The sequence below is a fragment of the Neolamprologus brichardi genome, chromosome 23, assembly GCF_056152115.1.
Source record: "Neolamprologus brichardi isolate AB-2024 chromosome 23, ASM5615211v1, whole genome shotgun sequence".
Taxonomy (NCBI): domain Eukaryota; kingdom Metazoa; phylum Chordata; class Actinopteri; order Cichliformes; family Cichlidae; genus Neolamprologus; species Neolamprologus brichardi.
Window position 1 is genome coordinate 42131617 of NC_142125.1, and position 13750 is coordinate 42145366.

Genomic DNA, 13750 nt, shown 5'->3' on the forward strand with positions numbered 1-13750 from the left:
CTGGTTTTTGGACTGAATGTGTCAAATACCAAAGCTAAAACTAATGTCACGGCTAGTTAGCTATCAGTTACCCATGACCAAAATCTATGGCAGCATGGCCCAGGGTGCCAGGTTGACTTTAACATGGGCCCCATCTTGACTGCCTAAACCTTTTCTTAGGGCATGATTGGTTATATTAGATCCTGTGTGAACCTGTGCGGTTTTGTCCTGTTTGTTTGACAGAATTACAGCACAAGTCTCAGTGGGAAAAAAGTCACGCAAATTGTTAACAAATCATTAACCTGTTATTTTTTTAGGTGTTCACACTTTAATTAACAGTAGAAATAGTTTAGTCAGTTTCTGGCTGCAGAGTGTGAGTAAGTGGTTAGAGTAACAATGATTAAAACGACAAATGCAACAAACACAATTACTAATAAAAAAAAAGCTGAAGGCCTGTTTGATTTTCTTATTAAAAGATAAGTGCATGAATTACAACACACTCTCTCTCTGTTGATATCAGCCTGTGCAGCTCACCCAGCGGTCCTTCTTTCTCTCACTCACATGTGTAAAAGCAGTGGCTTGCTGCCATGTGACTGGCTGATTAGAGATTAGCTGCTGAACTGCTTTTGTTACACCCTTGACACCTCCAGTGCTTCTTTAAGTTTCCTCCTGGAAGTCCTTTTTTGCTGATTTGTAATCACACCGTGTCCCCTGTGCTGTGCAAAGAGCAAACATCAGCTCAGGTATCATTGTGCAGTTTTTCAGTATGAAGCTACACAGTTCACACTCTGTTCACTAGTATAACACACTAGCACCACGATTCAATCATTTTTTTCAATTAAATTTTATTTACACAGCGCCAAATCACAACTACAGTCGCCTCAAGGCGCTTTATATTGTAAGGTCGACCCTACAATGATTCATACAGAGAAAAACCCAACAATCATATGACCTCCTATGAGCAAGCTCTTTGGCGACAGTGGGAAAGAAAAACTCCCTTTTAACAGGAAGAAACCTTCGGCAGAACCAGACGATCATCCCTTTTTTGAAGAAAGTAAAGATGTAGCTTCCTGCTATTATTGCTTTTGAGATGCTTCTAAGATTTTTGTCTTTTTTCTTTTTTTTAATAAAAAATAGGGACATAAAATCTAAAATAAATGGTTATGTTCAAATGTTGCATTGCTAAATAGGGAAATTGTCACGGTCCTGGGTTGGTAACCCAGCGTTTTGGCTTTTTTATTATTATTGATCTTTGATTTCTCATGGTTTTTGACTGCTTGTGTTTTGGTTTCTGTTTTGTATTTCTAGCTCTCCAGTTCTTCTTGGTTTGTGATTTCTAGTTCTTAGGTTTTGGTCCCTCGTGTTTAGTGTAGGTTTAGTTCTGTCATGCCTCATGTGTGTCTCATGCCACTCCTGTCCCTGTACTCAGTGTTCCCTCTGTTCAGTATCAACTCCGTGCCTCTGTGGCTGTCGTGTGTTTCCTGTTTTACTTTGAAAGTCCGTGTCCTATGTCAATGTACTCTTTTTTGCTTCCTCCCGGTTTTGTCTCATCTGATTAGTGTCAGCTGTGTTCCCTGCCTGTCTGCCATTTCCTCATGTCTTCATGTATATACAGTGTCTGCGGTGCGTCTTCCCCAGTGTTTCGTCTGCGTTTTCGTGTCTCCGGTTCCTCGTTCCCGGTTCTAAGGTTTTTGTAACATTTTTCCATGTTTCCGGTGTTCTTTAGTTTAGCTGCTCCCAGTTTAGGTTTTGTTAGTTCCCTTTCTGATTCCTTTTGTGTTTTGCTACAGCGGCCAATAAAGGCTCATTCTTCGGTTTAAACCTTCTCATTCATTTGTTTGTCTGTACTTGGGTCCTCATTCTCATCCACTCCACGCCATCTGCTTCGCCAGACGTGACAGTACAGTGTGCGTTATATATACTTTCCTTTACAAGTTCAGGACCACGTTTTTGGCCATGATTGTGGCACTTTCTGCACCTTCACCTCAACTGTTTCCTTTCTATTTTAAACGTTTGCCAAGTGGCACTTGCCATATGTAAGAAGGGATACTGTTCTCCCACATGGATGATCTGCCCCAAGAAATGCAGAGAGATACAGAGATATGTGATACAGTATGTTTGAGATGTGCCAGTTCATTCTGTAACACAGAAATGTGAAGTTTGTGTTGTACTCGGACAGCATCTGATTTGTTTTGTGCCCGTTGAATGTCCTGTGCCTGCGTCTGGTTAGTGCTTCACACTTTAGGTTGACTCTGTGCAGAGGATCATTAATGACACAGTTACAGTTATGACTGTGTTGCGCTCAAAAGATGAATGTGGTACTGTGAATAAATGTAACCCTAGCAACTGACGCATATTAATGTGTGCCGAAATTGGCTCAGTAAACTGACATTTAGGAAAGAGGCTCGTGTAAGTACTCTCTGGAATAATGGAAATAAATAAACCTCTATCTATTATTAGGTCAACATTGTGACAATTGTCCATTAGCATTTACTTCTAAAGAGCAGAGTTTTGTTAGCATTAGTGTCCATCAGGTCCTCCTTTTGACCAAACATGAAAAAGTAAATCATTACTTGCCTAGTAGCAGCTAGTATGTAGAATAAACACAAATGAACTGGTTATATACTTATATCCTCTGAGCACGTCTATGGAGGGCCGAAAGTGACAAAATGAAATAATTAGTGTGAATGCTTGTAAAAGCATTCACAGTATTGTTCTTCTAATTAGTGTGAATGCTTGTAAAAGCATTCACAGTATTGTTCTTCTAATCTTTATTATTATTTTCTTTTCCGTACGTTTTTCGCCGTCTATCTCCTTCAAAACCGTTCAACTTAGAAAAACCATTCAAACACCATCAGATTCCTCTTCTTTTGGAAAGGTGTGCTTCTATTTTTTTCATTTTTAACATTTATATTTTTAATTTTATTCAACTTTTTTCATCAAAAATTTCCCATGTATTTCAATGGGGAGACCCTTCAAATCCTCATTCAACTTACTCATTTTTAAAATCTTACTACTTCCACATACATTGACATAGAGCAACCATTCAAACTTTAAAACGAAGACAAGACATTCAACTATTCAACTTGTATTTATCTTTTCAATATCTATTATACTTTTTCTTCAGTTCCAGTTTAAGTTTCATGATGTTTTTTCAGCCGTTTCAGAGTTTATAATGGGTGTGTATGGGACGGAATGTTGGCGCTAGAGTGAGACAGCTCAACTGCTAGAGTGAGAGGAGCGAAAAAATTAATCTTAAAATCTTTTTTAAAACTGCTGCTGTGTCCACAGCGTTTGCTCTACAGGTCTGATTTTACCCTCAAAACGTAGCCATCGCTGTCCTCTTTCATCCAATGTGTTTACTATTGTACTAGGTGTTATGGTTCTTTCATAAATGTCACCAATGCACAGCCTCCTCCCTCCAACTCTTCCATAGACTCTAATGTTAAAATGGCTCAGAAGGTTCGTTTGAAAATCAGAAGAGCATAGTGTCTTTACACTGTCACCACTTCTATATAATAAACTCCACAGGCATGAAAACTGAGAATTTGGTAGACTGGACATTGCTGGTGCTCACGGTGAAAGAATTTTGTCAATACGACCTGTACTTTTCATTTGGGAACGATTTGTTTCGGCCTGACTTTTCTGTTCATTTTAAGCATCAAAAGTGAGGCGCATGTCTGTCTGTGTGTGTAGGGAGCCATTGGGTGCAGTCACTATAGCAACCAGGCTCACACCTGCCTGCCTAACGAGCTCTGTCTCACTCTGCCAAGATTCATCTTAAACACTTCTCTTTTAACTGCTGCTGTGTCCACAGTGTTTGCTCATCAGCCATCATTTTACCCTCAAAACGTCGCCATCATTGTTCTCTGTCCAACACCGTGTCTTTAAAAGCTCAGAGATGTAAACTTTTTAAACTGTGTGGATCCAAGTGGAGGGATAACATTTTAGTTATTCAGTGATTCAAAGACTATGAACTTTTAATATTCATTCAGATGTTTTCTGACTCTAAATTGTGTTTTCTCATTTCTTATGTTTTTCTCATTTACAATTAAAACATTTTCAGCTGTTTTCTAACTTCTTCTGTGTGGATGTCAGCTTTAGCAGTTCAGCACTTTTGTTTTCAGGTTAAAATTTCTGTATTTTTCCACTCATTCAACATTTTTAACTTAAAATTCAGCAATTAATTCATTTCAGTGCATACATTCAGATTCAAGCATTCACACTGCAGTTTCTTCAGAAAATGCACTTTCTAGTTAAATATGCTATTTTGTCACTCCTGGAGGGCAAACTGTTTGCACACTATTGCATTTAGTGTATGATTTTTTTAGAACACATGACAACTTCGTCAGACAAATACGGCAAAGGATTAGGGCCACTTTTTGGTGGGGGGCCGAGGGGGGTTGGCTCGTCTTTTTTTTTTTCTCAGTATTCTGAGATTAAAGTCAGAATTTTGACTTTTTTCTGATATTAATCTCAGAAATCTGTAATCTCAGTTGCAGGCAACTGCAACGGACATATAAAGGCTCATTCAGAATTCAGACCTTTTTTTCTGAGAGTAATCTCAGAATTCTGACTGTTTTCTCAGAAATATAATCTTTAGAAGTTATCAATGTAATGATTCTTTTTTGAAATAATGTATAAAGTAGGAAAATACTACTGGGAATGTACATAGTTTGAAAATACAAGTTGTTATTCTTGCTGTGACACGCCTACCACACATTGTTGAAGGGCAGGTGAATGTTTTATTTTTGTTTCCAGCACTAATTCACGCTTGTAGCTTTTCAGATGTCCTCTCTCCAGTCCCAGCACGCTCCTAAAAACATAAAAAACATGAAAGGCATAATTAGTCAGATCCCACCTGCCCTGCCAGCCACCGTGGCACTGCCCCCAAACCCACAGCACACCACAGCACACCCCTCCTCTGCAGTGGAGCTGGAGACCACACTGCCACAAATCCACATTCTTATTTACATTTGATGTGTTTGTGCTTTAGACAGGGAAGCCACCTGTGGAGGACCTGTTCTCAGACCTGTGTGATGGGCGACGCCTGCTAGAGCTGCTGGAGGGACTAACAGGACATGAGCTGGTATGAACATATACACATATAGTGTGCTTGCATTGTGACGATGCACTGGCTCTTGTCCGTTTTTTGAATAGGTGTATTAGTAGACGTCAAGGATAGAACTGGGACACAAATCCAAGAGTAGAAAAACACAGTCAGAAGTGAAACATTATAGCTGTTTGATGCCTGGGCTTTTATTGGAAATGTCAGTTATGTAAGCATCCACTGTATAAACATCCATCACTGTAACACTGCACATATAACTAAACTAAGAAACTACATAATGTGTCCATTTTAAGTTCAGTTTTTAAAACCTTACAGTGTGCACAACTATGGACACCATTAAAGCTTTATAAATGAATCAGTGGGCCAGTTAAAATTTCAATGTGGTGATCATGTTCAGGATTATGACTTACTGGGAACAGGTCATTCAAACCACACAGCACCATATTAGGATTCAAGGAGCTTTATTGTCATTCGCATCACATGTTTACATGAAGTGGAACGAAATTATGTACACACGGCCCCGGACGAAAAGAAACAGAATTTTTAAAAAGTAATAAATAAATAGTTGTTTAAAAAAACAAAAGACAAAAACAGAATAACATATTAAATATAACATATAAATGACATATTAAATTCTAACCTTGTACAGTCACTTACTGTGACTGTTAGCTGCACAATGTTCTTCTTGCCATATGATAGCAGGTGCTATTCATTCGTTGAGAATAAAACCATAGACAGCTAGATAGTGTTTAGTTTAATCCTTGAAACTGTATAATCATCTATCTCAGTATAAAGAGAAAGCAAGACACATAATATGAAATGAATATGAAATCTTAAATCACATAGAAGTTGTCACCTTGGAATCCTGAAAACATCTAGCTTTTTAAAATGTGATTCAGATTGAGGAAGAATATATATTAGAAGAAGAAGGGAGGTTGGATGATAACCCAACAAATATCAAAACCAGTGCAATCAAATTAGTATCTAAACATAACCAAAAAATAGGTAAAATCAACGTGTAGATGACGTTGGAGAGCATTGCCCATTATTTCTGTTTGGCACAATCACTTAACCATTTAAATGAGATGTTGCCGATCCACTGATCCCGCTGTAGACGGTGGAGGAGAGCGCCTAATCTCGACTGTAGTTTCGATTTTAATATCTACTGAAAAAGGACCATTTACTACTCCTAACACTGAAAACATGTATTTGTCCCACTCTGCTCATCAATGATTCTTGCAGCTTCTCAGAAATGTTCATCACCCATTTTAGAAATGCCCACAATCATTTTCTCTCCCTCTCTCTCTCTCTCTCTCTCTCTCTCTCTCTCTCTCTCTGTGTGTGTGTGTGTGTGTGTGTGTGTGTGTGTGTGTGTGTGCGCACATACACATAGGTGAAGTTGGAAAGGGGATTCACGCGCGTTCACTCGCTAAACAATGTCAACCGAGCTCTGCAAATCTTACAGAAGAACAATGTGAGTATGCACACACAGATGTATAATTTTGCTATAAAGATGTAAATATACATAATTATATTGTTTTTCTTGCGTCAATTACATTAAATAAATCTAACTTTACAATCAGCAGACTGAAATCAATGAAACTGCTGAGTGTTATATGGATTAATACTGCTACTGTTTAAGAGTGAGCTCTTTTTAAATATTGTATTATTTTAGTTTAATCTACAGTTTTGCCCCATATTTTATAAAAACATGTGTTTGTAAAGTGGCTTATTAACAGGATAACTGCAAGCAGGCAACATGAAATCTTTTACTGGAGAGATTGCGTTTAATTTGGTATATGTTAAACACCAAATTTACAGTGAACAGGGAAATAATTGTTTGATCCTCTGCTGAAGTTTGCTCCATTGGTTTGCCGTATTTTCCACACTATAAGGTGCACTTAAAATCCTTTCATTTTCTCAAAAATCAGCAGTGATCTTTATGTATGAATTCTGGTTGTGCTTACTGACCCGGAACCGATTTTATGTGCTACACGGCACTCAGAAATCTGTCAAAATGTTTTAGTACAACTTTGCTAAGCTACAAAGCCGCACTGCTGGATGGATTGTTGGAGCATTACGGCTGCTGTAGTCAGGAGCCTCGCGGAGGAATCTGGGTCCTAAACTCCGTCTGTTTCAGGTCCCAAAGTCAAACGAACACTGCGGCATCACTGAGAGTTACAAACTGTCTAAATTCTTTCATCTGTAATAAAATCATCAGCGTTGCTGCTTTACCAGGTGTAACAATTAAGTTTAACATCCAGGCATCCATGAAAACAGAGTTTATTAAATTTAACAGAGTTACCAGTTAGCAGGAAGTTAGCTCGCTAGTTTTCACCTAAACATGATATAGCATGTTCTGACTGAGAGATTTCTGAAAATTCAAACGTACAGCTCTGCTATCACTTCTACGGAGCCCCGCAGGGGACATGGGAGAAAAAAAAATTAAGACGGACTTTTGCGAGATCTCGCAAAACAAACTCGGGATCTCGCAAAACTTTTGCGAGATCTTGCAAAACAAACTCGGGATCTCGCAAAACTTTTGCAAGTGTAACAAATGAAGACAGAAAACTAAACAGCAGTGATGTTTGTAGGGTTACTGAAGTTGGACCAGCTGGTATATAATGATGTTTTACGTAATTGTTAGCACCACAGCTATGTTAGGATGACATAAACACTGAAGCTGGAGGATGAACAAATGCAATCGCATGGCAGGATGCTGTAAACGGACCAAACTTCAATCAGGAGAATCCGGTGCGCCTTATTTATGAAAACAGACCCATTCATCAACAGTGCGCCTTTTAATCCTTTATGTACTGTATCCGAAAAATACAGTACATAAAAGTTATATGTTAATTTACATGTCATTGAGTGGAATAAGTTTTTGATCCCATACAACTCATCATGAATTCTGGCTCCCACAGATTGGCTGTGTGGCACACAGGTTACGTCAGTCAATCAGTCACCTACAGATAATCCTGATCTCAGTTATGTATAAACACACCATCCACAGAATTAAGTTCTCCCAAACCAAAGGACTGTCAAAGGATGTCAGGGACAAGATTGCAGACCTGTGTAGTTGGGCTGCAACACCATCAGCTAAAAGCTTGCTGAGAAAGGTAACAACTGTTGATGCAATTATTCGAAAATGGATCATCGTCAGAAAGGTGATGGATCAGCCTAAAAACTACATGGGAGGAGCTTGTTAATGATCTGAAAGCAGTTGGTACCACAGTCACCAAGAACACCACTGTTAACGGATTGAAATCTATCACCTGTAAGGTCTCCCCGCTCAAGATGACACATATACAGGTCCATCTTATGTTAGCCAGTGTTAATGATTCAGAGAAGGCATGGGAGAGAGTGCTGTGGTCAAATAAAACCAAAATTAAGCTATTTGGCATCAACTGCCATGTTTGGAGGAGGAGAAATGCTGGGTATGACACAAATACCACCATCCTTACAATCAAACATGCAGGTGGAGTCATCTGCTGAGGGTACAGGACAACGGTAAAAAAAAAAAGCAGCAGATTAAGGTCATGGAGCGGCCTAGCCCGTCTTTACACCTTAATCCAATCTGCAATCTGTTATAGGAGTTGGAGCTCCGAGGTGTGAAGTGGCAGCCAATAAACCTAAAGGATTTAGAGCGTTTTTGTAAAGAGGAGTGGGCCAAGTGACCTACGAGACACATCTTACTGCTGTGCTTGCCAACAAATGTTTCTCCACCAAGTACTATTTTGCTTGGACATCTTATTTCGCTCACTAACATAGGTAATGTGTTTTTGTCTGGACATTTTTGTTGAGACTGATGATTTCTTTGTAAGTGAGCAAACTTAAAAATAGTTATTTCCCCATCTTCAGTTACCTTATTAATGTATAGAAAGAATAAGGGATAATATATAATAATTTTTCTATTTTATTAAAGGATGATACAAATAAAGTCAGCACTTTTAATAGTGATTAACATATAGGAAACAGCACGGCAGCATTGTGGTTACCACTGTTTCCTTGCAGCAAGAAGTTCCTGAGTTCAACCCCGCCATCTGGCCTTTCTGTGCGGTGTTTGCATGTTCTGTCCGGGTACTCCGGCTTCCTCCAAAGACATGCATTTAGTGCGTTTAGGTCAGTTGGTGACTGTGAGTGGCAATGGTTGTCTGTCTCTCTGTGTTAGCCATGCGACCGGCTGCTGACCTGTACAGGGTGTAGACCGCCTCTTGCCTTAGGCTCTAGCCACCCCGATTAGGATAAGCAGGAGAGGATGGATGGACATGCAACAATTTTGCAGATCCACAGATTTACTCCAGCTCTCATCTTTTTGTTGTTGAAAATCACTACGAAGAAACTAAACATAAAAGGAAAAAGAAATGAAAAAAATTCCAACGTAATAATGACTGGATACACACAACTAGGGATGGGTATCGTTTAGGTTTTATCCGATACCGGTGCCAAACCGGTACTTTTGAAACGGTGCCGGTGCTTAAACGGTGCTTAAAGAATGGAGAACACAAAATTGGTCCAAAAACCTCTCATGTTCAGCTGTTTTTTTGTAAAAAGATAACAATGTTAGCCTTTTCTGCAGCTATAGAGCATATATGGTATCACTCTTGGCTGGAAGCAGCTTAAACAATGGAAAAAACACAAACTTTGTCCAAAAACCTCTCATGTTTAACTGTTTTCCACTTTTTCTTTGGTCATTTTAGCCTTTTTGTCCAGGGTGAAGGGAGCATCTGCCATCAAACAAGAAGACAGCCGCATGTAGCTATGATGATGTTTGCTAGTTCACCTTACATGCATTAATGTAATAACGTGGTTAGCCTACTCAACGTAAATTACACACGGACAACATTAAGCTACTCACGCAGAGAAGAACGGCTGCTGCTGCATCATCATCCTCATCATTTCTGCTACACTGGCAGGGCTAGGGGCCAGGACTCTCCTCTTCGGGTTTTTGGGGGATGTTGCTAACTCCGGGTCCGATAACAGGCACCACACCCGCAGTAGATGTGCTCGGTGTGAGGTCTCGCAGCAAGCTATCAAATACGGTGCATTTCTCGGCTTTTAAAACAACGCTATGCGTCGCCAGGTGTTTCATCAGATTTGAGGTGTTACCTCCTTTGACAGTATCACAGTATCAGCTTAAAGCACTTGTTGCAGCTGCTGAGTTTGCATCTTTTGCTGTGAAGTACAGCCAGACTTTGACCGCTTCGCCTTGGGCATTTTAATCTGTAGCTCTGCTCTAAAAGAACGTACGTACCTGGACCCGCCTACTGTCCTCGGAAATGTAAAATGATTGGCTAGAATTCAAAGTTTATCACAGCTCAGGAAAAAAAAGCACCGAAATGTGCGCTGCTTTTCAGTCTGGTTACTACCGTTTATGTCAGAACCGGTACCCATCCCTAGACACAACAGATCCTTTTTATTAGTTTTGCAAGACAACTAGTAGTTTACTCGTATCCATCTGTAATCAGATAATCAAGAGTCATCCCTCCCTGTTGTAATAGTGCAATGTCTGTGCCATCTGTGATGTAACCACACTACTATGTGTAATTAATGCCCAAATTTAAATACTAGGACTGATTTTGTTATGTGCAAGTTTAAGTTCACAAGAAAACATGGCTCATTTTAAAGAGTCATCACCACAATGGAGGTTAGAGTAAGTAAGACGACCTTCCTAAAATTTTGGAAATCATAATCATTTGTGATTTGTGTGCTTCCTGCATCCCATCTCCAGGTGGAATTGGTGAATATTGGGGCAGCGGACATCGTCGATGGGAATCACAAACTGATTCTTGGGCTCATCTGGAGCATCATTCTCCACTGGCAGGTATGTGTTAGTGTATGCTCGTACGTGTACATCGTCCCCTGAATTTGTCAGCATTTGAAGACACTATTATATTGATACTTTAAAGCTGCTTTCATTTAGTTTAACTTTACTTTTTGCTGCCTTTTGTTGTCTGAGGTTGCTTCTTATTGGTCTAAATGTTCTTTTTTTTTTACCTTGACCTTGATGATGAGTTTTCATACTGAACTGCTCTGAGGAAAAGAATCAATGCAACAAAACAGAGCTGTGCCGGCTCCCTGAACTCTCAATTGTATGTATATATACATTTTCTGTGGAAAAGCGAGGTATTACAGCGAAAATATGTTTTATTTATGTGAATCTTTTTCTGGTGTGTCTTTCTGGATCTGATTGTCAGTAATATTTTTCTGTGTAACTTAGTGCCTTCAAAGTTAACACAATTAACACAAATTCCTTGTAACACCTCTAGTTGTTTCTGATGTGCAAGTAATGCATACACACTTGCTGTCAGATAGTTCAGGGTGTCTGACAGCAAGGCATTAGTAATGCTGTGGATGGTAAATAAAAATGGATAAAGGGTCTTTTGAGTGGCAAATTCAGCTTTAAAGCTCTGCTAGAGGGTTCCCTTGACAAGAACAAAGTTATTAGTATTTACTGTGAATTGTAATAACACCGTAGTACGAGTCGAGCCTCAAAACACCAGCTACTAGTGGACCAACCTGGGGATGCCACAGGCAAATGGGAACCATTGAAAGCTGCAACCACCAAGTACCTGCAGAGGGTCAGGCAAGTCCTGAGGAGTCAGCTGAACAGTAAGAACAAGATCCGGGCTATCAACACCTACACCCTGCCCGTGATCAGGTACCCTGCTGGAATAATAAGTTGGCCAAAGGAGGAGATAGAAGCCACTGACATAAAGACAAGAAAGCTCCTTACCATGCATGGAGGGTTTCACCCAAGTCCAGCACCCTGAGGCTGTACGCTAAGCGGAAGGAAGGGGGCCGGGGACTGGTGAGTGTCAGCACCACAGTCCAGGATGAGGCAGCAAACATCCAAGAATACATCAGGAGGATGGCCCCAACTGACCATGTGAATACCTCAGGCAGCAGAAACCTAAGAAAGAGGAGGGAGACGAGGAACCATCATGGTAGATATGTACACTGCACGGTATGTACCACCAGCAGATAGAGGAAGTGGCTGCCATCCAGAAGTCCTGCCAGTGGCTGGACAAAAACACAGCCCAGAGGCACTAATCATGGCAGCACAAGAACAAGCTCTGAGTACAAGATCCATAGAGGCTGGGGTCTATCACACCAGGCAAGACCCCAGGTGCAGGCTGTGTAAAGATGCCCCAGAGACAATCCAGCACATAACAGCAGGGTGCAAGATGCTAGCAGGCAAGGCATACATGGAACGCCATAACCAAGTGGCCGGCATAGTGTACAGGAACATCTGTGCGGAGTATAACCTGGAAGTCCCGAGGTCAAAATGGGAGATGCCCCCAAGGGTGGTGGAGAATGACCGAGCTAAGATCCTGTGGGACTTCCAGATACAGACGGACAAAATGGTGGTGGCTAACCAACCGGACATAGTGGTGGTGAACAAACAGAAGAAGACGGCCGTAGTGATCGATGTAGCGGTTCCCAATGACAGCAATATCAGGAAGAAGGAAAATGAGAAACTTCAGAAATACCGAGGGCTCAGAGAAGAGCTCGAGAGGATGTGGAGGGTGAAGGTGACGGTGATCCCCGTGGTAATCGGAGCTCTCGGTGCAGTGACTGTCAAGCTAGGCGAGTGGCTCCAGCAGGTCCTAGGAACAACAAGATCTCTGCTCAGTGGAGTGCAGTCATAGGAACAGCTAAGATACTGCGCAGGACCCTCAAGCCTAGATTAACTGAATAATGTTAGTCCAGTCACATGGTTGTTAGCCTTGTGACTTGAGAAGAAATCCCACCAATGCCCAAAATATCCAGAAAAGGCAGTGGTGCTAAAGGTTTATGCATCTTACTTACGTTTTTATCAGCCCTGTTTTGTATTCCTGTGTGCAGGTTAAGGATGTGATGAAGGATGTGATGGAGGGCCTACAGCAGACTAACAGTGAGAAGATTCTGCTGAGTTGGGTTCGTCAGAATACACGCCAGTATCCTCAGGTATGTTCCTTTACTCTTAACCTCACAGGCTGACACATGGATCATGTTGGAATAGCTGTCTTCCATAGTTACTACAGTTACCGCCCTGTAACTGAGTGCTCAAGTACTTGTAAGTAATGGCAGTCGCCACTTTCAAATTTATTCTTTCTTTCATAGAGTATGAAAGAAAGGTCTTTAGTACTCTGGGGGGTCTCCTGGGTCTGCCTCTGGCCCCCGGAGGACCGTTATTGTGTCGACTCACCCTCATTATGAAGTCCGTCTGTTGACGAAGACAGATACACAGAACACAACGAAATTGTTTTATTTTTTGTTTGTTTATGTTATTTATGGTTTTCCTTACAGTTGTAGCAGTTGCCAGCCGATTGCGCTTTCCAATCCTGCTCTGTCCTATAATATTTCCTCCTTTTTCCCCCTTTGTTTTTTCTTTCTGTCCCTTTTTTCTCTTTCCATGTATGTCAGCTTTGACATTCTTAAATTGCACGTGTAGTGTGAGTAATAATAGAAATAATAATAAGACAAATTAGTAAATAAACAGATTAAAAAGAATAACAACAGAAATAATATAGAGAATCTATAAAGGTGGTCTTGGAAAAGCAAGTATGTTAGGCACAACAGTGCATTCAGATCATATTGTCAATGCAAAGCTGCCAGACAGGCTATTAAAATGTTCTAAGGGTTGTTGGAGGCTCTGAGCCAAAGAATAATCAATAAATTCTTTGAGGGCAAAATCATAATCAGTATAACTCTAAG

General features: G+C 40.5%; 1 protein-coding gene across 3 annotated transcripts in view; it reads left to right on the plus strand.

Moving 5' to 3' along the window:
* dmd (dystrophin) overlaps positions 1-13750 on the plus strand; it is a 301323-nt gene that overhangs the window by 88050 nt on the left and 199523 nt on the right. For all 3 annotated transcript variants that reach the window (XM_087836862.1, XM_087836863.1, XM_087836864.1), the window contains exons 3-6: positions 4976-5068; positions 6444-6524; positions 10782-10874; positions 12899-13000. In XM_087836862.1, coding sequence (XP_087692988.1) covers positions 4976-5068; positions 6444-6524; positions 10782-10874; positions 12899-13000 — 369 coding nt within the window. The remainder of the gene's footprint in view (positions 1-4975; positions 5069-6443; positions 6525-10781; positions 10875-12898; positions 13001-13750) is intronic.